This window comes from Rhincodon typus, chromosome 6 (genome assembly GCF_021869965.1).
Source record: "Rhincodon typus isolate 14 chromosome 6, sRhiTyp1.1, whole genome shotgun sequence".
In the NCBI taxonomy this organism is placed as follows: Eukaryota; Metazoa; Chordata; class Chondrichthyes; order Orectolobiformes; family Rhincodontidae; genus Rhincodon; species Rhincodon typus.
The window spans coordinates 50,474,451-50,501,000 of NC_063337.1; the positions used below are offsets into that span (position 1 = coordinate 50,474,451).

Sequence of the window (26,550 nt, forward strand, 5' to 3'; positions counted from 1 at the left end):
CTGTTCCTACGATGCTGCTTGGCCTGCTGTGTTCATCCAGCCCTGCACCTTGTTGTCTCGGATTCTCCAGCATCTGCAGTTCCTACTATCTCTGATTCAATACTAGTGATCCCTGATCATCTGATTTTTTTTTGTAAATCATAAATTTAGCAGTGTACACAGTTTGTCAATTAACACCACAGATATCTGCCAGCATCTGTGAAGAGAAATCAGAGTTAACGTTTCAGGTCCAGTGACCCTTCCTCAGAATTGATGGTAGGTAGGAAAATGTTGGTTTTTATGCAGATGATAGGGTTGGGGGAGGGGGTAAGGAGAAACAATAGGTGGGGTTAGAGCCCAAAGAGAGAGAAGAACTGTTGGACAGACAAAGGAGTGGATAATGATCTGGCTAGGAGGGTGAATAACTATTAATGGAGACTGTTAGTGATTAACAATAGGTAGTGTGTAATGCCAGACTATGTGATAACAAGGCCTCGTTGTGGGGTTGGGGTCTAGGACATGGGAAAGTTCAGGCCCTAACATTATTGAACTTGATATTGAGTCTGGAGGGCTACAGGCTCCTAAGCAGAAAATGAGGTGTTGCTCTTCCAGCTTGTGCTGAGCTTCATGGAGCACTGCAACAAGCCTGAGACAGAGATACTGGCCAGGGAACAGGGTGGTGTGTTAAAGTGGCAGGCAACTGGAAGCTCAGGGTCATTTTTGCAGCCAGAACTTAGGTGTTCTGCGAAGCAGTCACTCAGTCTATGCTTCTTTTCCCCAATATAGAGGAGACCACATTGTGAGCAGTGAATGCAGTAGACCAGATTGTGAGAAGTGCAGATAAAGTGCTGGTTCACCTGGAAGGTATGTTTGGGCTCTTGGATACCGGGGAGGGACGAGGTAAATGGGCAGACATTATACGTTTGGTGACTGCAGAGGAAAGTGCCGTGGGGCTGTGGGGTGTGTTGGGAGTGAAGGAACAGTGGACCAGGGGGTCCCGGAGGGAACGGTCCCTGCTGAAGACGGACAAGGGAGGGGAGGGGAATATGTGTCTTGTGGTGGAATCCTGCTGGAGGTGGCGGAAATGGTGCCTGATGATCTTCTGAAATGTGGATGCTGGTGGGATGGTAGGTAAGGGCAAGGGGAACCCTATCGCTGTTGCGGAAAGGAAAAGAGGGTGTGAGGGTGGAAGTGTGGGAGATGGGTCAAACCCGGTTGAGGGTCCTGTCGACAATGGTGCTGGGAATCCTCAGTTGAGGAAGGTGGTGGACATTTCAGAGGCTCCGTTGTCAAAGTTGACCTCATCGGAACATATGTGATGGTGAAGGAGAAACTAGGAGAATGGGATGGATTCTTTAGAGGTAGCAGGGTGCTAAAATGTATAGTCCAGGTAGCTGTGAGAGTCGGTGGGTTTATAATGGATATTAGTGTCCAGTTTATCCTCAGAAATCGAAACTGATATTGAGGAAGGGAAGGGAGGAGTCAGAGATAGACCAGGTGAAAGTGAGGGTGGGATGGAAATTGGAAGCAAAATTGCTGAACTTTTCCAATTGCAGACGAGAGAGGGAAGCAGCACCAATGATATCATCGATATATCGGAGAAAGAGTCGTGAGTGAGGGCCGGAATAGGACTGGAATAAGGAATGTTCCATGTAGCCCTTGAAGTGACAGGTATAACTGGGGCCCATGTGCGTACCACGGCCACCCCTCTTACCTGAAGAAAATGCGAGGAGTTAATTTTAGAAGTTGTTGAAGGTGAGGATGAGCTCGGCCAAACGGAGGAGGGTGGTGCTGGGTTGGGACGGTTCAGGCCTTTGCTCCAGGAAGAAGCGGAGAGCCCAAAGACCCTCTTGGTGGGGGATTGCACGTCCATGGTAAAGAGGAGATGGCTGATACCTGCAAACTGGAAATTTTGAAATTGGTCTAAAGCATCAGTGGAATCACGGATGTAAGTGGGCAGGGACTAGACCAGAGAAGAAAAGAGCGAGTCGAGATAGGAAAAGATGAGTTCTGTGGGGCAGGAGCAGGCAGAAACAATGGGTCTGCCCGGACAGTCCTGTTGGTGGATTTTTGGGAGGAGGTAGATGCGAGCTGTGCAGGGCTGGGGGACTATCAGCTTGGAAGTAGTGGGGGGCAGATCACCAGATGAAATGAGCTCAGTGACCATAGTTGATACAGTGGCCTGATGTGCCATGGTGGGATCATGGTCCAGGGGAAGATAGGAGGAGGTATGTGAGAGCTGGCATTCAGCTTCTGCAATGTAGAGGTCTGTATGCGAGACTACAACAGCACCACTCTTACTGGCAGGCTTAATAACAAAGTCAGGGTTGGATCTAAACGCATGGAGTCGAGTCAGTTTGGAGGGAGACACATTGAAATTTTTTTTTCTCTATCATTTTGTAGGATGTGGGCATCAGTGGCTGGCCAGCATTTCTTGCCCATCCCTAGTTGCCCTTGAAATGGTGGTGGTGAGCTGCCTTCTTGAACCACTGCAGTCCTCCTGCTGTATGTTGCCCCACAATGCTATTTGGGAGAGAATTGAAGGATTTTGACCCAGCGACAGTGAATGAACGGCAGTATATTTCCAAGTCAGGATGGTGAGTGACTTGGAGGGGAACTTGGAGGTGGTGGTGTTCCCATATGTCTGATGCCCTTGTCCTTCTAGATGGCAGTAGTTGTGGGTTTGGAAGGTGCTGTCTGAGGATCTTTGGTGAATTTCTGCAGTTCATCTTGTAGATAGTACACATTGCTGCTAGTGTGCGTTGGTGGTGGAGGGAATGGATACTTGTGGATGTAGTGCCAATCAAGTGGGCTGCTTTGTCCTGGATGGTGTCAAGCTTCTTGAGTGTTATTGGGGCTGCTGTCATCCAGGCAAGTGGGAAGTATTCCATCACACTCTTGACTTGTGCCTTGTAGATGGTGGACAGGCTTTGAGGAGTCAGGAGGTGAGTTACTCGCCGCAGTATTTCTAGCTTCTGGCCTCCTCTTGTAGCCACTGTGTTTATGTGGTGAGTCCAGTTAAGTTTCTGGTCAATGGTAACCCCCAGGATGTTGATAGTGGAGGATTCAGTGATGGTAACACCACTGAATGTCAAGGGACGGTGGTTAGATTGTCTCTTATTGGTGATGGTCATAGCCTGGCATTTGTGTGGCGCAAATATTATTTGCCACTTGTCAGCTCAAGCCTGGATAATGTCCAGATCTTGTTGCATGTGAACATGGACTGCTTCAGCATCTGAGGAGTCACGAATGGTGCTGAACATTGTGCAATCATCAGTGAACATCCCCACTTCTGACCTTATGATGGAGGGAAGGTCATTGATGAAGCAGTTGAAGATGGTTGGGCCGGTAGCCTTTGCAGTATCCAGTGTCTCTCCAACAGTTTCTTGATATCACATGGAGTGAACTGAATTGGCTGAAGACTGGTATCTGTAATGCTGGGGACCACTGGAGGAGGCCGAGATGGATCATCCACTTGGCACTTCTGGCTGAAGTTTGCTGCGAATGCTTCAGCCTTATCTTTTGCACTGATGTGCTGGGCTCTTCCATCATTGAGGATGGGGATATTTGTGGAGCCTCCTCCTCCAGTGAGTTGTTTAATTGTCCACCACCATTCACGACTGGATATGGCTGGACTGCAGAGCTTAGATCTGATCCGTTGGTTGTGGGATCGCTTAGCACTATCACTTGCTGCTTTTGCTGTTTGGCATGCAAGTAGTCATGTTTGGTGGTTTCACCAGGTTGATACCTCATCTTCAGGTATGCCTGGTGCTGTTCCTGGCATGCCCTCCTGCACTCTCCATTGAACCAGGGTTGACCTCCTGGCTTGATGTTAATGGTTGAGTGGGGGATATGCTGGACAAGAGGTTACAGATTGTGCTGGAGTACAATTCTGCTGCTGTTGATGGCCCACAGTGCCTCATGGATGCCCAGTCTTGAGTTGCTAGATCTGTGCGAACTCTGTCCCTTTTAGCACAGTGATAGTGCCACACATCACGATGGAGGTTGTTCTCAATGTGAAGGCGTGACTTCACCTCCACAAGGACTGTGCGATGGTCACTCTTACCGATACTGTCACGGACAGATGCATCTGCAGCTGGCAGATTGGTAAGGATGAGGTCAAGTCTGTTTTTCCCTCTTGTTGGTTCCCTCACCACCTGCCGCAGACCCAGTCTAGCAGCTATGTCCTTTAGGACCCAACCAGCTCGATCAGTAATACTGCTACCGAGTTCACTCTAGTGGTGAACATTGAAATCCCCCACCCAGAGTACATTTTGTGCCCTTGCCATCCTCAGTGCTTCCTCTAAGTGTTCTTCAATAATGAGGAGTACTGATTCATCAGCTGAGGGAGGACGGTTTGTGGTAATCAGCAGGAGATTTCCTTGCCCATGTTTAACCTGAAGCCACAAGACTTCATGGGGTCTGGAGTCAATATTGAGGACTCCTAAAGCAACTCCTTCCTGACTGTATACCAGTGTGCCGTCACCTCTGCTGGGACTGTCCTGCCGGTAAGACAGGACATATCTAGGGATGGTGATGGTGGTGTCTGGGACATTGTCTGTGAGGTATGATTCCATGGGTATGACTATGTCAGGCTGTTGCTTAACTAGTCTATGAGATAGCTCTCCCAATTTGGCACTAGCCCCCAGATGTTAGTGAGGAGGACTTGGCAGGGTCAACAGGGCTGTTTATGCCATTGTCTTTTCTGGTGCCTAGATCAATGCCAGGTTATCCGTCCAGTTTCAATTGCTTGAGGCGGGCAGAGAAATTGAGGTGACCAATGTCACCTCAACAGTTCTCAATGAACAGATAGAGTGCAGGTAAAAGACCAGAGGGAGGGGTCCAGCTGGAGGGAGAGTGTTGGAGCTGGGCGAAGGGGTCTGTGGGGTGGGGAGAGGTACATCAGCACATGGGAAGAGGATTCCCAGCACCATGGTCCACAGGGCTCTCAAATGGGTCTGATGTATCTCCTCCACTTCCGCCCTCAGCCCCTCTTTACACTCTTGCAACAGCAATAGGGTTACCCTTGTCCTTACCTACCATCCCACCAGCATCCACATTCCAGAAGATCATCAGTCACCATTTCCGCCACCTCCAGTAAGATGCCAGCACCAGACACATATTCCCCTCCCCACCCTTGTCTACCTTCTGCAGGGAATGTTTCCTCTGGGACACCCTGGCTGCAGAAAAGACCCTGAGCTTCCAGCTGCCTGCCACTTTAACACATCACACTTTTCCCTAGCCAACATTTCTGTCTCTGGCTTGCTGCAGTGCTCTAGTGAAGCTCAGCACAAGCCTCAGCACAAGCTGGAAGAACAGTACCTCATTTTCCACTTGGCGACTCTGCAGCCCTCTGGACTCAATATCGAGTTCAATCACTTTAGGGCCTGAACGCTCCCATGTCCTAGCTCCCAACCCCACACAACAAGGCCTTGTTATCACATAGTCTGGCATTACACACTACCCATTGTTAGTCACGAACAGTCCCTATTAACAGCTATTCACCCCCCTAGCCAGATCATTATCCACTCCTTTGACTGTCCAACAGTTCTTCTCTCTCTTTCGGCTGTATCCCCACCTATTGTTTACTCCGCACCCCTTCCCCCCCACCTTATCGTCTGCATAAAAACCCACATTTTCCTACCTACCGTCAATTCTGAGGAAGGGTCACTGGACCTGAAACATTAACTTTGATTTCTCTTCACAGATGCTGGCAGACCTGCTGAGCTTTTCCAGCAACTTCTGTTTTGTTTCTGATTTACAGCATCCACAGTTCTTTAGGTTTTTACCACAGATACCTGGCTAGGCACTTAGTAAATCATACACTTTCTTAGGAATTATGTATTTCCGTACTTTATCAAGTGAATTGCTGACTTTTTAAAAAGTCACCTTCACAGAACTGATGTTAAAGTTTATCTGCCACTCGTTTAAAAATACAAATTTCCAAATGATAATAGTAATAATGCACCTCTATCACACAGTGAACTCCCCTTCCCTTTGAATAAGACCCTCCCCTCAGTGGAAGTCATTTCTTCTTATATTCAATATTAAAACCTCTAATAAATCTCCCACTAATCTTTTTTGCTGTTAAAAAAATCTCAGCTTTCTTTATCTTTCCACATATTGAGGTGTCTCATCTCTGGTACCCTTCTGGTAAATTACCTTTGCCCTCTCTTCAAGGCCTTGACATCTTTCCTGACATGTGGGATATAGAATAGGGCATATTAACTCTGCTGAGGCCTATCCACTGCTTTGTACAGACACAGCATAACCTCCTTGATTTTGTACTCAAAGCCTCTATTTGTCAGCCCAAGAAATATGTATGGTTTTCAACATCCTTATCAAGTTGTCCTTTCACATTTAAATATTTGTGTAGGTAAACTCCCAGGTTTCTTTGCTCCTTTAAAACTGTAACAATATTCACATTAATATTTGATGTAGCAAAATGGAAATGGAAGTAAAGCACCCTGTACAAGGAAACTAAGAGTTAATTTTCCTTCCAGAGACACATATTGCTTCCAGAAGTACTTCTTATGCTTAAACCAACTTGGCAACATGACATTGCTAAGTTCTGCATTCATCAGACAAGAATTCTCACTAACCTGTGATCTAGAAATAAAAACTTCCACTCCAAGCTATGTCGAGAGGTAAATTCTTCTAAAGGCTCCTCTATTATGCACATCTCCTGTGTTGAAATAAAGTATTATAAAGATGGTTAACAGTGGTAGAATTTTTAATGTTACATTTCAGAGTTTTGTAAATCAATGTGCTATAATATTAAATATAGTTCATTGAGAAAGCTATTCCTTTTTAATATTCAGAATAAATTTTAAAAGTAAATAATTGACTAATATCATTGGACGACATTTTAGATCATGCTTCAGCTTAGATGTGTAAGAGTAAGGGTTTCATTGTTGAGTAAACAGCAAATTCTCACATTCAGAGGCAACAGTTATCCCTTAGCTTTCCGCTGTGTAGAATTGTGGAATGATTCTGCACCAAAGACTGCCCATTTTGCCTGTGCTAGGAATCTGATAGAGGTATTCAATTAATCACACTCCTTTGCTCTCTTCCTGTAGCCCCGTAAAATCTTTCCTTTCAATATCTTATCTATTTAATTTTCAAAATTACTATTGAATTTATTTCTACTCAGTCTTTCAGACAGTACATCCCAGATCACAACAACTATGCTGCTGCGGGTAGCTATTCCTGCCAGGAGATATGTTATCATGGTGTCTGTACTGCTCCATCCTCACACATCCACTGCAGACTATCAACAACCACTCTGTGCCATCTGCCATCCAATTACACCTAGGTCGATCCCTCTTTCTGCTGTTCTTCACACTGCCTTCTGAAAAAGCTCTCTGCAGCTTTTCAGATTTGATTAAATGTCTGAAATACTGACATTTTATTTTCTGATGTCACTTCTTTAAAGTTCTTTTTGTTGTTGCACTTTCAAATACTTCTTCATTTGACTAATTTTCTGTATATGGAATTGTTAGCATACATTTAGACATCCGCATTTCAAAAATCTCTAATTTCTTCCAGAGACATATAATTTTTGCTCAGGTGTCTGAGGTATACAGGAAATTGGATAGAAAGATTGTACACTTTTAGGAGTTTTTTTCCTTGTTACCAGTTTAAGTTTTATTGTTGTTAACACATTCATTATCTTTAAAAAATGACTTCTGGCTACCTGTATTCTTCTTTTCACTTCTGCATCACATCTACCACCTTCTGTTATTAAACGTCCTGAATAGACAACTTATCTACTTGTTCACATGACACACCATCCACTTCAATCCTCCCCATATTTTTGTCTAATATACTCCATCTAAACACCATTGTTTTATCTTTTTTTGGTGTTCATATTTAAACATTATTCTAAATTCTAGATTTTATTTGATCTATGCTACTTTGTACTGCCTATTCAGAGTATTGCAAGCTTGTTATGTTCTTCCCTCTAAATTTTATACCTGGAAGTACAACTAATTCACTGAATATTTGTTCAGTGTACAGTCTCAATAACTCAGACCGTAAAATAAAAGTTTTTGAGTCACCTTTCGTTCTTTTACCAATCACCTTAAATCTTTGTCCTCTAGTTACCAACTGTTTTGTCACTGAAAGCAGTTTTTCCTTACTTACTCCATCAAAACTAAAAACAAATATCCTATTAACCTTCTCTGCTCTCAGGAGAATAACCCCAGTTTCTCCAGTCCTGTCACTTAATGAAAGTCCCTAAAGCCTGGTACCATTCTAATAAATCACTTTTTCACCCTTTCCAAGTTCTGGACATCCTTTCTAAAAATATTGTGTCTAGAACTGAACACAATACTGCAGCTGAGGCCTAGCCTGTAAGATTTATTAAACTGCCATATTCTTGTAATATTTTTTCATAACACAGAATAACCTGTCTAATATTGGATTGATGGCATAGGTTCATATGTGAAAATCTCAAACAGGTTTATGTAACAGACGACTTGCGTTACAGAGCAACTGTCTACACATCCTTAAACTAGCATGCCACTGCTGGTCATGTGGTGTCATCCTGGCCCTTGGCCCATTAGCAGTGAACACAGAAAAAAGTCTTTGCTTCTGTACTCTATTTCTCTATTAACAAAGTGAAGGATGCCATTTGCTTTTCAAAATACTTTTCTTCCTGTACTTTCATTGTTTCATGTACATTTGCCCCCAGATCTCACTCTGTTCCTCCAGTCCGTTTAAAACTACAGCATTTAGTTCATTTTGCTGCATTTCATCTTTCTATAAAAATACATCAAAATGTATGACTTTAAAATTCTTTGTATTAAAATGGTTGCAAAGTAATCATTTTGTATCTCAGACATGCCCTCTGCCTCCAGATCTCCTCTTCTAGCCCCTAAACAGCCCTGCTCTTACTTTGGCTACCCTTTTACCACATATGTACTTAGAAAAGATTTTTGTCCTACCTCTATGTCACTTACTAATCTATTCTCATATTCTCTCTTTGCTCCTATTATTTACATTTTTTTGGATCTCTGTAGTTTCGATATTCAGCTTGGTTGTCTAGTGAATAAAAGCCTTCCTTTGGTCACAAGCCTGCTTTTCTCTCTCACTTTTATCCCCTACATGTTTAGTCAGCTGGTGACACTAGCCTTGAATACCTTTCTTTCCTTGTCATGGGAATGTGCCTACTGTATACCTGACCATCTTTTTGAAGTCCATTGTCTAATTACTGTTCTGTCTATCAATTTTTGATACCAATCTACTTGGGCCAAATTTTACTCAGCTCACTGAAGTTAGCACCCCCCCAGTTAAATACTTTTACAGTAATCTTTACCTGAGGCTGGATTTTACAGTGCACTATGTTCCCATTTCTCCCTCCCCCAACAAATGACTACATAGTTGATTGGGATCTCACATAGTAAAAGCAGGAAGCATGCTCAGTGGGACATTAATTGTCTCAAGGCAAGACCTTTGCTCCATTTCGGGAGGAGGTCTTGCCTTAGAGAACTTCTGTGATTGCAGAAGAGCCAGATTTAAGCTGTGGCTACAGCTGAACGACAGGCAACCTAAGAAGGATAGGAAGTTAGAGAGTTCGGACTGAAAGCATGTATCAGTTTGGACTGAAAGATATCAGCAGGGCCTGGCTGGCAGGCCCCAATTAGAAATGGGACATAGACCACTTGGAATGGGCAGATAAGTGGCAGGTGATGTTCAATGCAGAGAAATGTGAAGTGTTGCACTTTGGTTGGCAGAATATTGAACAACTCTATAAAATAGGGGTACAATTCTACGGGGGATGCAGGAGCAGAGGGACCTGGGTGCGTATGTGCCCAGATCATTGAAGGTGGCAATCAGGTGGAGAGAGCAATTAATAAAGCATATAGTGTTCTCGGCTTTACTTATAAGGGCATGGAGCACAAGAGCAAAGAGAAGATGTTGAATTTATACAATACACTTCTTAAACCTCTGATACAGTATTGTGTTCAGTTGTGGGCTTCACATTATGGAAAGGAGTGCAGAAGCGATTTATTATAATTGTTCCAGGTATGAGAAACTTCAGCTATGAGGATAGACTGGAGAAGTTGGGACTGTTCCCCGTGGTGAGAAGAAAGTTGAGAGGAGATCTGATTGAGGTTTTCAAAATCATGAGCAGCTGGACAGAATAGATAGGGTGAAGATGTTTCTGCTTCCAAATGAAATAAGAACAAGAGGCATAGATTTAAAGTGACGTGCAAATAAAGCAAGGGTGAATTGAGAAAAAAAACCTTTCTCACACAGTGAGTAGTTAGGGCATGGAATGCACTGCCTGGAAATGTGGTGGGGACAGGTTCAACTGAGGCATTCAAAAGGGCATTGGACTTTTTTTTATTTTAATGGTATGCTGGGATATGGGGAAATGGCAGGAGATTGGTACTAGATAACAGAGCTGGACTAGATATTACAGCTGGTGCTGGCACAATGGACTGAGTGGCCTCCTGTTGTGATTCTGTAAAATGTGAGTAGAATTTGGTGGCTGGGGGAGGATTTGAGAGGCTGAGAAAAGGTTAAGTAGGGGGTATGGTCTTTGGGTGGCAGCGGGAAATGGATGGAGTGCCTCCACTGGGGACTTGCACACCTCTTGCCCAATAAAAACTATGACCAGCATGTCATAGGCCTCCTCTGCCATAATAGTGGGTGGGGTTGGATGATGCACTGAGAAGCCACTTATGGGTCTTGACTGTCCCAAGGGCAGTTGGCCTGCCTGACACCTCCACTGCCCTCCATAACATGGGAAACAGTTTGAGGGATGCTGGGAAGGCAGTGGGTAGGCTATAGTTTATGAGACCTCCCCATCTTCAAACACACTGGTAGCTATAACTATTTTAAACAAGATATTATGATCAGCAAATTCTGTCCCACAGAGACATGTTCTATTAGCCAATGCCATTCCCTATAGAAAATGCATGTATAATTATGTGGGAAAACATCCAAAACAGATAGTTCAATGATTTCAATGGAAATAAACACCAGCAGAGATGAAAACCAAGCTGTGACTTGCTATCACCAATTTTCCATGATGACGCAAAATGAAAATCGACCTCATTCTGTTCAGTTTGCTCAGTGATATAGCAGACCTGGGAGTAACTTAAGGCTGACACTGGATCCAAAATGTGGAAAATTAACGCTGGAAGAAGCTGCTTCAATACCACTGATCTCATCATCTGTACCTAAGGCAGAAAAAAATCTCGTTCATGTTTTTCTCACCTCAAGGCCTGATTATTCCAGTATTCTCATCACTGGCTTCCCCTTGTCACCCTGCATTAACTCAAATTGGTCCAAAACCCAGATTCTGTCCTACACAATGAATCATAAAATCTGTAGAGCATGGAAAGAGGCCATTCAGCCCATTGAGTCTGCACCAACCCTCTGCAGAGCATCCCACCTGGACCCAACACCCTACCCTACCCCTGTAACCCTGCATTCCCCGTGGCTAATCCACCTTGACTACACATTTCTGGACACTATGGGCAATTTAGCCTGGCCAATCCACCTAACCTGTACATCTTTGGACTGTTGGAGGCAACAAGAACAGACACAGGGAGAATGTGCAAACTCCACATGGTCACCTTAGGCTGGAATTGAACACAGGCCCCTGGTGCTGTAAGGCAGCAGTGCTAACCACTGAGCCTCCGTGCCACCCCGTGCTTCACTCTCCTGTTGCTCAATTTTATCTCTACCAGCCTCACTTCTCATTCCATTACTTTTCCAATTCTGGCCACTCGTTCATTTCCCCTTACTTTGTTTCTCCGTCAGGAATGAGTTCTCTTTCTCTCTGTTCACATAAGTTATGTTAGCTTTAAAATACTCTGACTCCCTGTACACGTCTCTACCTCATCTCCCATCCTTCAAAAACCTTTACATTCAAGTTATCCGTCAATCTATTTAAACTGTCTCCAGCTCAGCATTCAATTCCTCTCTCATTACTTACTGAGGATGTCATATACATTAAAAGTACTGTATGAATACAAATTGACGTTAATAATCACCCAAAGGCCATTACTTGGTTCACAATTCAGACTAAAATTCAGAATTTTACTTACATATCACAAGTTTACAAAAAAAATCAAAAGCTTTAGAAATTAAGAATCATTTAAAAAGTCATGCTATTTAAATTTAATTAATAAGTGATTTCAAAAAGTATCTCCTACAAATATATTGATACCACTTGTATAATAGACATCGAGGTGTCAGACAGGTGTGTCTGAGCATGAGCCACCATAGAAAAGCAGCACTGGCATGAATTCCTGGTATATAGATCACACCACAGTGCCAATTTTCACTGTCCATATGTACTAACCTTTATGAACTGAGGTGCTGCTAGACGAACGGTTGCTACAAAACACATCTGTTCATCTACTGTTGTTTGAAGCATCCTTTGAACAGAACCTTCAAAACCGTTACACGACGAGCTAGGCACTACAATTAGAAAGAAGAAAAAGAACATTTCAAACAGTGGTTAATACCAGTCTGTAATAAGCGATCTATTAACATAATCTATACAGAGACTAAATATGAATGTTTCCATGCTTTATATACATCTAAATATATGCATCTCTACAGATTCTTAACATGGAATTTTGCCTGATTTCCATTTCTTTAAAAGTGGTCAATGAACCTGACAAATAATCTGTTAATTGTTAAGAAACTGTGGGGCTATTTTTGGATGCACACACACATGATCATCAGTCTGAATTACATCTGGCCATATTAACCATAGTGCATATTAGGCAATGAAAGAATCTGTAATTAAAAGTACTTTATAAATTGGTCATATATTCCTAATTCCAAATGGATTTTGTTATTTAATCCCCTTCCTAACACCAGCTAGATATTTTATCCTTTTAAATGTGTTAATTCTTTAAAGCAGAATTTATTTTTGAGTTGAGGTTGAATTAAAAGTCCACAGAATTAGCAGGTCAATTGTTCGCAAATTGGAGGCCGGCAAAACTAGCACTCAGCAGCGCCACAGAAATGGTGGTGGCTGCTGCCGGTACAGCAACTCCTCAAAGCCCCAAGATAGAGCAGTGACCCAGGGAAAAAGGTAATTATTATTGGAGGGTGCGCCCCAAGCAGTGGGGATCAGAGGGAAAGGTAGGCTATTGAAGTCAGAAGAAGGGGGTCAACAGGGTGGGGCCTGTTCTGCCCATGTCCATGCTTTCAGTCATGCAGAAATAAATGAAGCTTGAGGCCAACTCCATCACTGATGCAGAGCCTGCAGAAATCTAGTGGCTGCCACCTTCTGGCTGCCTCCTGCTAGCCTGGAATATTACACCCTATGCATCCACTTGCAATGTAAATATTCCCTCTGTATGCTTCTTTTTGAAAACAGCGTTTCAAATCTTCTACCAGTGACACAGATATTTGGAACATGATCAAATGGTTTTGAAAGTCTGTTCTCAGCAATCTCTCTGATAGACAATGAGTATTTCCATGGTTTACGTACACCAAAATATGTGCACCTCTATAGGATTCTGAATGTGGAATTTTAACAGAATTCCATTTCTTTAAAAGTGTTCTTCTCTGTACAGTCCAGCAAAATGGGCAGAATCTTTTATTTGGGACAACACTGCCTAGCCATGTATTTTTTCCAGGTCAAGTTAGTAAATTTTCTTAGTGCATAATATCTGTCTGTTTAAAAATTATTAACCAAAGTACACCCACACTGCATACTCCTATGTTAGCATAGAAATTGTAGACAAATATTAATATTAAACATGCTCAGTCATAATCTCTTACTACTCATGTACAGCAATATTGAAAAGCATAAAGTCTCAATCAGGGCCAGGTACAGTACTCTGAACTAAAAGCTGTAGGATACATATCTCCACCATTAACACACACCCAATGAATCCGTATTAGGAAATAGGAGAAGCAGGAGCTTTATAGAAGGAGGGAAAGTTGGAGAAAAAAACAATTCACTGTAGAAAAGTTAAAAGATAATGCTGGGCTGAGCATCCAGATTGACCTCAGCACCGGAAATGACAACCCAGTTGACCTGCAGCATTCTCCCTTACTAATACCTAGGTCTTGTGCCAAAACTGGGAGAGCTATCAAGCAACAACTTGACATACTCGTATCTTACAGCTAATATCCCTGACACCACCAGTTCCATCCTGTGTAGATCATATCCCACTAGCAACACAGACTCCAGACAGTCTGCAAGTGCAAGAGATACAACATAGGAACCTAGGAGTTAGGAGTGGGAGTAGGCAATTTAGCCCTTCGAGCCCACTCTGCCATTTAACATGATCATAGCTGAGATAGTAGGAACTGCAGATGCTGGAGAATCCGAGACAACAAGGTGCAGGGCTGGATGAACACAGCAGGCCAAGCAGCATCATAGGAGTTGCTGTTCCTGCAACCTTCGGGTGGCATCGTTGTGGCACTGCAGGAGGCCCAGGATGGACATGTCGTCTGAGGAATGGGAGGGGGAGTTGAAATGGTTCGCGACTGGGAAGTGCAGTTGTTTATTGCGAACCGAGCGTAGGTGTTCTGCAAAGCGGTCCCCGAGTCTCCGCTTGGTTTCCCCGATGTAGAGGAAGCCACACCGGGTACAGCGGATGCAGTATACCACATTGGCAGATGTGCAGGTGAACATCTGCTTGATGTGGAAAGTTTTCTTGGGGCCTGGGATGGGGGTGAGGGAGGAGGTATGGGGGCAGGTGTAGCAGTTCCTGCGGTTGCAGGGAAAAGTGCCGGGTGTGGTGGAGCTGGAGGGGAGTGTGGAGAGGACAAGGGAGTCACGGAGAGAGTTGTCCCTCCGGAAAGCAGATAAGGGTGGGGAGGGAAAGATGTCTTTGGTGGTGGGGTCGGATTGCAGATGGCGGAAGTGTCGGAGGATGATGCGTTGGATCCGGAGGTTGGTGGGGTGGTACGTGAGGACGAGGGGGATTCTTTTTTGGTTCTTATTGCGTGGACGGGGTGTGAGGGATGAGGTGCGGGAGATGTGGGAGACACAGTTGAGGGCGTTCTCGACCACCGAGGAGGGGAAGTTACGGTCCTTGAAAAACGAGGACAACTGAGATGTACGGGAGTGGAATGCCTCATCCTGGGAGCAGATGCGGCGGAGGCGAAGGAATTGGGAATAGGGCATAGCATTTTTGCAGGAAGGTGGGTGGGAGGAGGAGTATTCTAGGTAGCTGTGGGAGTCGGTGGGCTTGAAATGAATATCGGTTTCGAGGTGGTTGCCCGATATGGAGACAGAGAGGTCCAGGAAGGGGAGAGAGGTGTTAGAGATGGTCCAGGTAAACTTAAGGTTGGGGTGGAAGGTGTTAGTGAAGTGTATGAACTGTTCGAGCTCCTCGTGGGAGCACGAGGCGGCGCCGATACAGTCATCAATGTAACGGAGGAAGAGGTGGGGTTTAGGGCCGGTGTAGGTACGGAAGAGGGATTGTTCCACGTAACCTACAAAGAGGCAGGCGTAGCTTGGGCCCATGCGGGTACCCATGGCTACCCCCTTTGTCTGTAGGAAGTGGGAGGAATTGAAAGAGAAGTTGTTGAGTGTGAGGACGAGTTCGGCTAAGCAGATGAGGGTATCAGTGGAGGGGGACTGGTCGGGCCTGCGGGACAGGAAGAAGCGGAGGGATCTTATTCTGGTGTCAAATCCACTTTCCTGCCTGCTCCCCACAGCCCTTTCTCCTGCTTTTCATTAGACACGTAACTATTTCTTTCTTGAAACTATTGATTGATTCTGCATCCACTATACTCTGGGGCAGTGAGTTCCACAGATTCACAACTCTCTGAGAGAAGTAGTTTCTCCTCAAGTCAGTTTTGAATCTACCTCCTCTCACTCTATATCAATGACCACTTGTTTCAGACTGTCCCACAAGGGGGAAACATCTGTTTAAACATCCATCTTATCAACCCCCTTCAGTATTTTATATACCTCAATCAGATCCAACCTCATTCTTTTGAACTCCTTTGAGTACAAGCCCAAGCTATTCAACTTCTCTTTGTATGACAACCCTTTCATCCCTGGAATCAATCTGGTGAACCTCCTCTGAACTGCCTCCAGTGCCGCCACATCCTTCTTGAAGTAAGGAAATCAAAATTGGACACAATATTCCATGTTCTTTTACTTCTTCTCTCCTCACTATCAAAGGTCCATTCATATGTTCATGTCTTCAATTTAGAACACAGTATTCACTGCACATGACACAGTGTCCTGCACACTGGGGAGACAATATGTAGATGACTTTGTGAATCATCTCCATTCAGTTGAAGCATGGCCCTGAGGTTCTGGATGTTTGACATATCAATTCTTTGCCACACTTCCTGCTTCTGACCTCTCCCTTAGTCTACTGTACTGTTTCAATTAAACTGAACAGAAGCTGAAGGAACAGTACCTTCACATTCAGTTAAGCGTTTCAAAGCCCTTCCAGACTCAATAGTGAATTCAACAACTTGTGATACGAGCTTCAGTTCCCAATTTTTCATACAGGAATTGATGATGATCTGCTATTCCTGTTTACACTTCATTTAGACCTATCTTTTTTGGCTTTACTTGTTCCATTATCATTTCTTTCTGCCTTTCACTGCCATCTCTCTTTTAGCTTCTCCTTCCTTCCCTTGATCAGTGATCTTCCCTATTGTTCTTCTGTCCTCTTATCTACAGACCTCTGTATCAAAACTTGTTACATCTGTCATCTTTTTTGACAGAAGACTCATGACATTGAAACACCAATTTTAATTGCGTGAGTGAATGAGTTTTAAGTAAATCATGTCGAGGCCCTTGACTCTATTTCTCTCTCGGCAGATACTGCCTCACTTTCTGTTGTATTTCAGATTTTGCTTTTGTGTTATACTTAACTATGTCCACTCTTATAATTCCTAGAATAGGATATTTGTGAAAAAATGTTTACTTGGCTTAGTGATTTACTTATTGTGAATTAATCCTTCTTTCTTCAGTCCCACTTTTTAAATGATTTATTTCTCTAATTTGTGTGTTCATATGTAAGATACAATACATGTTTTACAAACTAATTTTTAAGCCCTTAGTCTCATGTAATAGATCTGGACTAAATTTCAACACTCACCACTGTTATATGACTGGAAATTTCCCACAAATCGTAGATATTCATAGGTAGGAGATTCCTTCGGATCCAATGTCCCTCGCAGCAAGTGACAAGAAAATTCAAAGCAGTTCTCAGCTACATAAAAACATTACATACTTGCTTAAATGAAAGGTAGGCAATTATATATTGTTGTTTTCCAGATATTTCCACTTGGTCTTGATATTATTGTTGGGAGCCAGGACACAATATGGGCAGCTTAGGGGTTGGGTGGGAGTGTGAGGCTGGGGAGACAGAATTAGCTGCAATTTATGAGACTGTAGCTTCAACAACTTTGTATCCCATGTATCATGCATTCTGGACAGAGAAGAGTGGGCAGTTGAGCTTTATGACCACTTTCAAGAAACACATTCACTGTTTAAGGCCAAGCCTAGAGGAGATCCCAGGCTATTCAAGGAATTCTGCCTTTACAGTAAAGGGCAACACATCTTTAGTGATCTTTGACTTTTCTCACCATCCAATATTTTAGGAGGCTGTCTTTGCAATTTTGCAATAAATAGTTGGAAGTCTTCTCTCTCTAAATACTCCTTCCTCAGGATTTGAGACAGGGTCTGTGTCCTTTACAATGGGCATTGTGGAGTCCCACGCTTGGTGGTTCTTTGAACTGCAGTTCTGCCAAGGTAAGCAGAGGTCAACTGGGGATGTACCATGCGATAGCAAACTAGCATTTCAGGGAACAAATTTAAGAAACAGAATATTCAGAATAATCTGTTTGTAACTTGTTAAAAATTGAGTTCAAGTGCAAAATTGAAAAATCCTCAGATATAGATGTCTGATGTTGGTAAACCTCTGTTAAACTTTCATAAAATACTAATTGGGTCTCAACCTGGAGCACTGGGTCCAGTTCTGCGCACCATACTTCAGGAAGGTTGTGAAGATATTAGAGTCATACAACCTTTGGTCCAACTGCTCCATGCCAACCACAATCCCAAACTAAACTAGTCACATATGTCTGCGTTTCGTCCGTATTCCCTCAAACCTTTCCTATTCATGAATTTATTCAAATATTTTTTAAACATTGTAACTGCACCTGTACCTGGCACTTTCCTCTGGCAGTTCATTCCATGTGTGAACCACTCTCTATGTAAAAAAAGTTGTCCCTCATGTCCTTTTTAAATTTTCCTCTTCTCACCTTAAAAATATGCCTCTAGTTTTGAACTGCCTCACCTTAGAGAAAAGACCCTTGTCATTCACCTTATCTGCACCCTTCATGAGTTTATAAACCTCAATAAACTCACCCCCTCAACCTCCTATCCTCCAGTGAACAAAGTCCCAGCCTTTCCAGTCTATTTTTATATCTCAATCCCTCCATTCCTGGCAACATCCTGGTAAATCTTTTCTGAACCCACTCCAGTTTAATAATAGCCTTCCGAATAACAGGGTGACCAGAACTGCACATAGTACTCCAGAAGAGGCCTCAACAACATCCTGTACAACCTCAACATGACATTCCAACTCCTACACTCAAAAGTCAGAGCAATGAAAGCAAGCGTGCTAAATGCTTTCTTTATCATCCCGTCTACCTGTGATGCAGATTTCAAAGAATTATGTACCTGAACTCCTAGATCTATCTGTTCTACAACACTATCCAGGGCCCTACCATTAATTGTGTAGGTCCTGTCCTTGTTTGTATTACCAAAAGGCAATACCTCACATTTATCCAAATTAAACTCAATCTGCCACTGCTCAGCGCATGATCCAAATAATCAAGATCTCTTTGTAATCTCAGACAACCTTCTTCACTGTCCACTATGGCACCAATTTTGGTGTCATTTTCCAATTTACTAACTATGCATCCTACATTTTCATTCAAATCACTTATATAAATGATAAACAAAATTGGACCCAGTACTAATCCCTGTGAAACACCGCTGGTCACAGACCTCCAGCGTGAAAAACAACCTTCCACCACCAACCTCTGTCTCCTACCATAAAGCCAAGTTTGTATCCATTGGCAAGCTCATCCTGAACCCCAAGTGATCTATCTTTACTAATTAGTCTACCATGTAGACCCTTGTCAAAGGCTTTACTAAAGTCCAAGCAAATAATGTATACCGCTCTGCCTTCATAAATCTTTTTTTGATTACTTCATTAAAAAACTCAATCAAGTTTGTGAGACATGATTTTCCTCGCACAAAACGTGCTGACTATCCCTAATCTAATCCTTGCCTCTCCAAATGCATCTAAATCCTATCTTTCAGAATCACCTCCAACAACTTACCCACCACCAATGTCAAACTCACGCGTCTATAGTTTCCAGGCTTCTCCTTAGAGCCTTTCTTAATAGCACAATATTAGCCACCCTTTAGTCCTTCATTAATGTTTATAGATGATACAAATATTTCTGTTAGGGGTCCTGCAATTTTCTCCCTAACTTCCCACAACACCCTGGGATACACTTGATCAGGTCCTGGTGCTTTATCTATCTTTATGTTTTCTAAGACCTCTAGCACTTCCTCTTCTGTAATGTGAACTGTTTTCAAAACATCAATATTTATTTCTCTGAGTTCTCTATCCTCATTTGTTTCTCAACAGTAAAAACTGATGCGAAATATTGATCTAATATCTTCCCACCTCCCCACTTCGAGGTTCAACACAAAGATGACCTTGTCAATCTTCAAGTGGTTCTACTCTCTCTCGAGTTTCTCTCTTGCTCTTAATTAATTTGTAGAATCATTTTAGATTATCTTTAACCTTATCTGCCAAGACTACCTCATATCCCCTCTTTACCTTCCTGATTTCTTTTTTAAGGATGCCCCTATATTCTTTATATTCTTCAAGAATTCAATTGATCCCAGTTGTCTATATCTTACATACGAATCTTTTTAATTCTTGACTGGAACCTTAATATCGTTATTCATCCACTGTTGCCTAATTTTACCGGGCTTGCCCTTCACTCTAACAGGAACATAATGCCTCTGAACTCTCGTTATCACACTTCTGAATGCCTCCCACTTGTCAGTTGTTATTTTACCTGCGAACATTCTACTCCAATCAACTTTTGAAAGTTCTTGTCTCGTATCCTTAAAATTTGTCTTACTCCAATTAAGAACTTTAACTTTTGTGGAAGACTTATCCTTTTCCATAGCTATTTTAAAACTAATAGTTTTATGATCACTAGTCCCAAAGTGTTCCCCTACTAATACTTCAGTTACTTGCCCTTCCTTATTCCCCAAGAGAAAGTTAAGTTTTGCTCCTTCTCCAGTAGGAACATTTACATATTGATAAAGAAAATTTTCTTGAACGCATTTAGTGGGTGTAGAAAAGATTGGTTCCAGGAATGAAGGTCTTCTGCTGTTGTAGTTAGATTGGGCTGTTATTCTTGAACTGAAGATTAAGAGGAGATTTGATAGAATTATTCAAAATCATGAGGGGTGCATACATAGAGCGAAACTGTTGCTGTTTTTGGAAGGAGTAAGAGGACACAGATTTAAGGTAAGTGACAAAAGCACCAATGGCGACATGAGAGAAATATGTTTTATGCAGGGAGTGGCCAGGATCTGGAATGAACTATCTGGAATTGTTGAAGGGACATTATCAAAAGAGCATCCAAGAGGAAATTGGATTAAATGAAAAGGAAGAAAGGATACAGAGCTATGGTAGAAGGTGAGGGAGTGTCATTAGGTGATTTTTTTTAAATTGCAAAAATATACTTTATTCATAAAAAAAATTATAAGTACATACAAAAAGGTTGTTTTCCATTCTGTATAATCTTTTCAACAAGGATAAAGAAACCCAAACAGTACCTTGGAATTTGACATCCCATAGAGCTACCATGCAGTTGCAAATAACAAGGGCATTTTTAACTCCTTCAGGAAGAAAACATTTACATTTTGAGGCAATGAGGCAGTTCCTATAACAGAATGGACACTCATTGTACTTTGGTAAGAAGGCCCTAGACAGTGATCTTTCCCTGCTGCACCATGGCGACAGTTGCCCCAAGCTTCAATGCGTCAGTCAACATATAGTCATGGACTTTGGACTGTGTCAGTCTGCCACACTTAGTCAAGGTGAACTCTCTGTACTGGAAAACCAACAGGTTTCCGGCAGACCAAAGAGCGTCTTTCACCGAGTTGATGGTCCTCCAGGTGCAGTCAATGTTTGTCTTGGTTTGTATCCCAGGGAACAGCAGAGGAGAGGCATCACTTGCCTTAGAGCCTAGATGCAGTCACTTGCACTGAAAAAAAAGGGTCACAGTCTGAGGATTCAGGGTAGACCATTTAGGATGGAGATGAGGAGACATTTCTTCACTCAAAAGACTGGTGAACCTGTGGAATTCATTACCACAAGAAGTAGTTGATGCCAAAACAAATGTATTCAAGAGGCAATTGTATATAGCACTTGGGGCAAATGAGATCAAAGACTGGGGGAGAAAGCAGGATTAGGCTATCGAGTTGGACGACCAGTCATGATCGTGATGAATGGTGGAGCAGGATTGAAGGGCCGAATATTAACAGATTGTAGAGCATAGAGTTTTGTGTCATGGAGCTGCTCGGGATGAACCTTGACAAAAACCACTGCATCTCTCTCAAAACCTTCTTTACAAAGGCACATTCCAGAAGGAGATGAATAACAGTCTCTTCACCAGTACAGCCACTTCGAGGGCATTGTGCAGTCGCGCAGAGACCAGGCCATTTTGCTGAATAACTTTGACAGTCTGCTCAGGGAGTCACCTGACAGGATGCACCCTCTCCTTTTCCTGCAGGGTCTCAAGGATGCTACGTGCTGACCACTTCCTGACTGATTTGTGTTCAAAGGCGTTTTTCTTTGTAAATTTCTCCATGAAGGACAGGTAATATGGAATGGTCCAAGTACTTGAACTGTCCTGCCGCAACGAGGCTAGACCCATCCTTCCCAAAATTGGGGACAGGTAGAACCTCCGTACGTAGTGACACTTGGTGTTTGTGTACTGAGGGTCTACACACAGCTTGATGCAGCCAAACACAAAAGTAGCTCAGGATGAGGGCAGTGTTGGGTATGTTCTTCGCCCACCCCCCTCCTTATCCAGAGCTTTGTACATGGTGTCCCTTTGGACACAGTCCATCCTCTTCCTCCAGATGAAGTGGAAGATGACTCAGGTGACTGCTAAGGTGCAGGTTTGTGGAATAGGCCAGATCTGTGCCATGTACAACAACACCAAGAGTACCTCATACCTGATGGCCAGATTTTTATCCACAGTGGAGAGGGAGCAGTGCTCCCATCTGCCCAGTTTCTGACTCAGCTTGGCAATATGCTCCTCCCAAGCTTTGGTACATGCCTCAGTCCTTCTGAACCATACAGCCAGCACCTTCAGGTAATCTGTCCTGACAGTGAAGGGGATAAAGGTTCAGTTGGCCCAGTTCCTATAGAACATGGCCTCACTCTTGCCTCAATTTACCTTGGCTCCTGAGGCCAGTTCAAACTGGTCACAGATGCTTGTGAGTCTGTGTTCCAACAGCAGATATGAGTAGAAAATGGTGATATCCTCCTTGTACAGAAAGGCTACGACCTGCAGCCCTCTGCTGCATGGGATAGTCACCTCTCTCAGGCTTGTATCCTTCTTGATGGGCTCAGCAACAAGTTTTATGCAACACACAATCAAGGCAGGAGAGAGTGGGAAGCCCTGTCTAACCCCACAACTGATCAGGAAGCTGTCTGATTCCTACCACTGAATGAGACTGCACTAACAATGTTGATGTAGAGCAGTCGGATCCAATTACATTCTGAAGAGAATGTCCCACTTGTAGGTGTGCAATATCCTGTCAAAGACCTTCTCATGGTCCAGGCTGATGAGGTAGGTGTCCACCCCACCAGCTGCATGTAGGCGATCATATCCCTGAGGAGTGCAAGGCTCTCAGAGATTGTCCTGCCTGGTACAGCACAGGTTTGGTTGGGTGAATCACCGATCCCAGGGCAGACCCAGTTGGTGGTGACCTTAGATAGAATTTTGTAATCTGCATTCAGGAATTAATGTCTTTTCTTGCAAAAATATGCTTCATTCATTAAAAAACTTTATGTACATACACAAGTACGAAAGCAGTTCTGTACAGTCTTTGCATATCAAGAAAAACAAACATTGGAATGTGACATTCCCATGCAGGACACTAATTACACACCTTTGAGGCAAGGGGTTGGGGTCTGAGAACTGAATGGATTCCCATGGTACTTTGGCAGAAAGACCCTAGATGGTGTACTTTCCCCACTGTGCCAGGGTGACAGCTGCCCTAGGCTTCAGTGCGTACCTCAGCATGTAGTCCTGGGCCATGGAAATGGGCCATTCTGCAACGCTTGGTCGAGATCAACTCTTAGCACTGGAAGAGCAATAATTTTGGGCCAACCAAAGAATATCTTTCACTGAGTTGATGGTCCTTCAGGCGCACTCAATGTTTGTCTCGGTGTGCATCCCAGGGCATAGACCATAGAGAACAAAGTCAACAGTATTGCCCTCAGAAAGTCACAACAGACATAACAGGCCATATAGCCTCCTACTATGGCTGGGTTTTTCCATTTTTAAGTAACAGTGTAGAGATAGGACCATTACGAATGGAATGCTCCCACAATCAATAATGAGAAAGCCTTCCAAATAAAGTGGCTATCAGATATTTAAGTAGTCACCCAGCTCTTTGCCAATCAGAGAGCTACAGCCACTTCAAGCAGCAGCACCATCACAGAGGCCAAGGCTGCTGTCTGAATAGCAACATTGAATTGCTGGAACAACGGGTAAGGTAATACACTTTCCAGAGATGGGAATTGCAGGATAGGAATCATGGAGAGAAGGGAGTCGCAGGTCAGGGGCAAGGGCAGGTAGGTATCTTTCAATGGCCATTTGCCTACCAAAATCAATGTCTCTGATTGGAGCCCTCCCCTGGAACCTAGCAGTCAGGCTGTTCTGTTTTATCAATCAAGAGGGCTGCCGTGTTTCTTGCCTGCTGAGAACACAAGTGCATCAGGCCGATATCTGGACGAGGCTCTTATTTGGCCAATCACTGGTCGTTCACCCAGGCATTAATTTCTGAGGTAATGGGAAAGGGGTGGACATCTCCCCGATGCCAGCCCACCCAATTATTTGCCTTTCCACCATTTCTCAGTAAGGGAAAATGCCAGCCATATGATTCTAGGTTCTGCAGGAAAAGGTGGATGTGCGAAAAGCACAGAATAGAGATGCTAATCAAGATGTAAAGCTGTTATCAATAATGCGTTCCAATAATTGTTATAAATCTTTGGCATAGCAGCACTCCTTTCATCCCACACTGAAATGTTAACCTAGAACATTTGGAGTAGAAGTTGAAGCCACAATCGCTGACTCAAAGACAATGGTGCTCCAATTGGGTCATGACTGGCACTCAGAAGCCAGCAGATGCCTAGTCTGAAAATCAAATGGGTGGTTAAGAAACACACTTAGCCATTCATTTGTTTTGTCCTGTTGGCCTTGCTGCCTTTACCCTTCAAACAGCTGCCGTCTGAGGTGGGTCCAGTAATAAGTGTCATGTCAGCTGCTCAGTGAGTCAAGATAGAAAGGGAACCCTGATAACAAAGCATAATAAACTGAGGCTTGGTATACAGGATCACCCACTCTTATTTATTTCAGTATGATTGTAGGTAGGGATCCAAATTCACTTCTTGGTGGAAGCCCTGGGATTCTATCAGGGTAGGAAACAGGCACAGTGGGACTCTGTCTTCCTTTCCTCCTTTCCATCCTCTGAGAACTGAGTGTTCCCTTGACAGCAGGGAAAGGAATATTAGGCCTGATGTTCTTCAGCTTCTCCCACTTAACCTTAGTCACTGTCAGTGATTTCATGTTTCCACAACATAAGGTATCCTTTGTTCATCACTTATATGTTATCTATTTCTGTCACAATCAACAAAAACAAAAGGGTTGAGTTCAATGTATATATAATATATTGAAGCTCATTTCTACCACTTCAAATCTGTCAAATCCATAGTTGTCCGTGCTTTGGATGCTTTGATCAATTAATGTATTGAAAGCACTTTACCCAAGCACTTTTGTTGATGTGGTGGATAAATTCTCACAATTTGGTTTGTGGTTCAATTCAAAATTTTATTAACAAAATATTCCTTAGTAAAAACACCATGTGTGACAATTCCCACAATATTTACTCTATCTAGCTCTATCTGTCGGAGAAACAATATTTTCTACCATGATCCACATGTTTGAGCTGGGTCATTAGAATTCTCTCTGAGGTAGGGCTAGCTGTCTTCAATGAAGATGGATTTCTCAGGTCAGGGTAGACTTTCTCCTGTGTCTTCTCTGGTAGCCACGGGTCTTGCTGTGCAGCTTTGCTAAGGGGCTGGCTTCCAGCGGTGCATTTTTATACCTCTCACCCCAGACTTTCCTGAATATTCCATGGCCTTTGGCCAACGGGGTCATGAGCAGGGTTCGAAGCATCCAATGGGATTCCACCTAGACCCTTCACTGTTGCTATGCAGGGGAGGTATAAAGTGCACATTCTAAGGCACTGGTTGGAAGTGAACGTGTCAAAAAGTCTGATCTATACTTCCAATACACAACCCTCAGGCTAGTTTCCCCAAACATTTGTAATCTCTTTGATCTTAGTTACCACTGTTCTCTGTAGCTGATAGCTGATGAATTTAACTTGGCCAATTTTCTGTCAGGCCCGATTTCTCCGGCTGTGGGTCAATTTAAAACGTCCAATTTTGGCCCTGTGGTCGCTTGACCATGCCAAAGCTATTGCTAAGCAATCCTGTAAAAAAAATCCAAGTGCTGGCTGAGTTTAAAATCATTCAGCTCAAATTAAACAAAGCTGAAACCATTATATTTGGCTCCTGACAGCAGTAATATGACCCTGTTTCCAAGTCTATCAAACCACCTCATCAGCACTTTGCGGAGTCTGATTTATTCATAGAATCCCTACAGTGTGGAAACAGGCCCTTCGGCCCAACCAGTCCACAGTGACCCTCGGAGCATCCCACCCAGACCCATCATCCCCCCTATAACCCACCTAAGCTACACATCCCTGAACACTACGGGCAATTTAGCATGGCCAATCCACCTAGCCTGCACATCTTTGGACTGTGGGAGGAAACTGGAGCATCTGGAGGTAACCCACGCAGACACGGGAGAATGTGCACACTCCACACAGACAGTCGCCCGAAGGTGGAATCAAACCCGGGTCCCTGGCGCTGTGAAGCAGCAGTGCTAACCACTGAGCTACCATGCTGCCATTTAGTGGTACGTAAATTTGGTACTTAAGAACAAACAGAAAGAGAAGTACAGCACAGGAACAGGCCCTTTGGCCCTCCAAGCCTGTGCCGATCATCATGCCCTAACTAAACTAAAAACCAAACCTGCTGCCCTTATTTGATCCATATTTCTCTATTCCCTCCCTATTCATGTAACCATTCAGATGCCACTCAAATGTCACCAACATGCCTGCTTCCACCAGCTCTTGTGGCAGCGCGTTCCAGGGTCCTACCCCTCTCTGCATGAAAAACTTTTCTCACACATCTCCCTTAA

At 43.4% G+C, this 26,550-nt stretch overlaps 1 protein-coding gene across 1 annotated transcript in view; it reads right to left on the minus strand.

The window, feature by feature from the left end:
- Positions 1-26,550, minus strand: part of LOC109916311 (neuronal PAS domain-containing protein 2) — a 131,700-nt gene that overhangs the window by 41,886 nt on the left and 63,264 nt on the right. Inside the window, exons 9-11 of the mRNA XM_048597984.1 lie at positions 17,040-17,153; positions 12,302-12,420; positions 6,582-6,664 (exon numbers count right to left, since the gene is read on the minus strand). Coding sequence (XP_048453941.1) covers positions 6,582-6,664; positions 12,302-12,420; positions 17,040-17,153 — 316 coding nt within the window. The remainder of the gene's footprint in view (positions 1-6,581; positions 6,665-12,301; positions 12,421-17,039; positions 17,154-26,550) is intronic.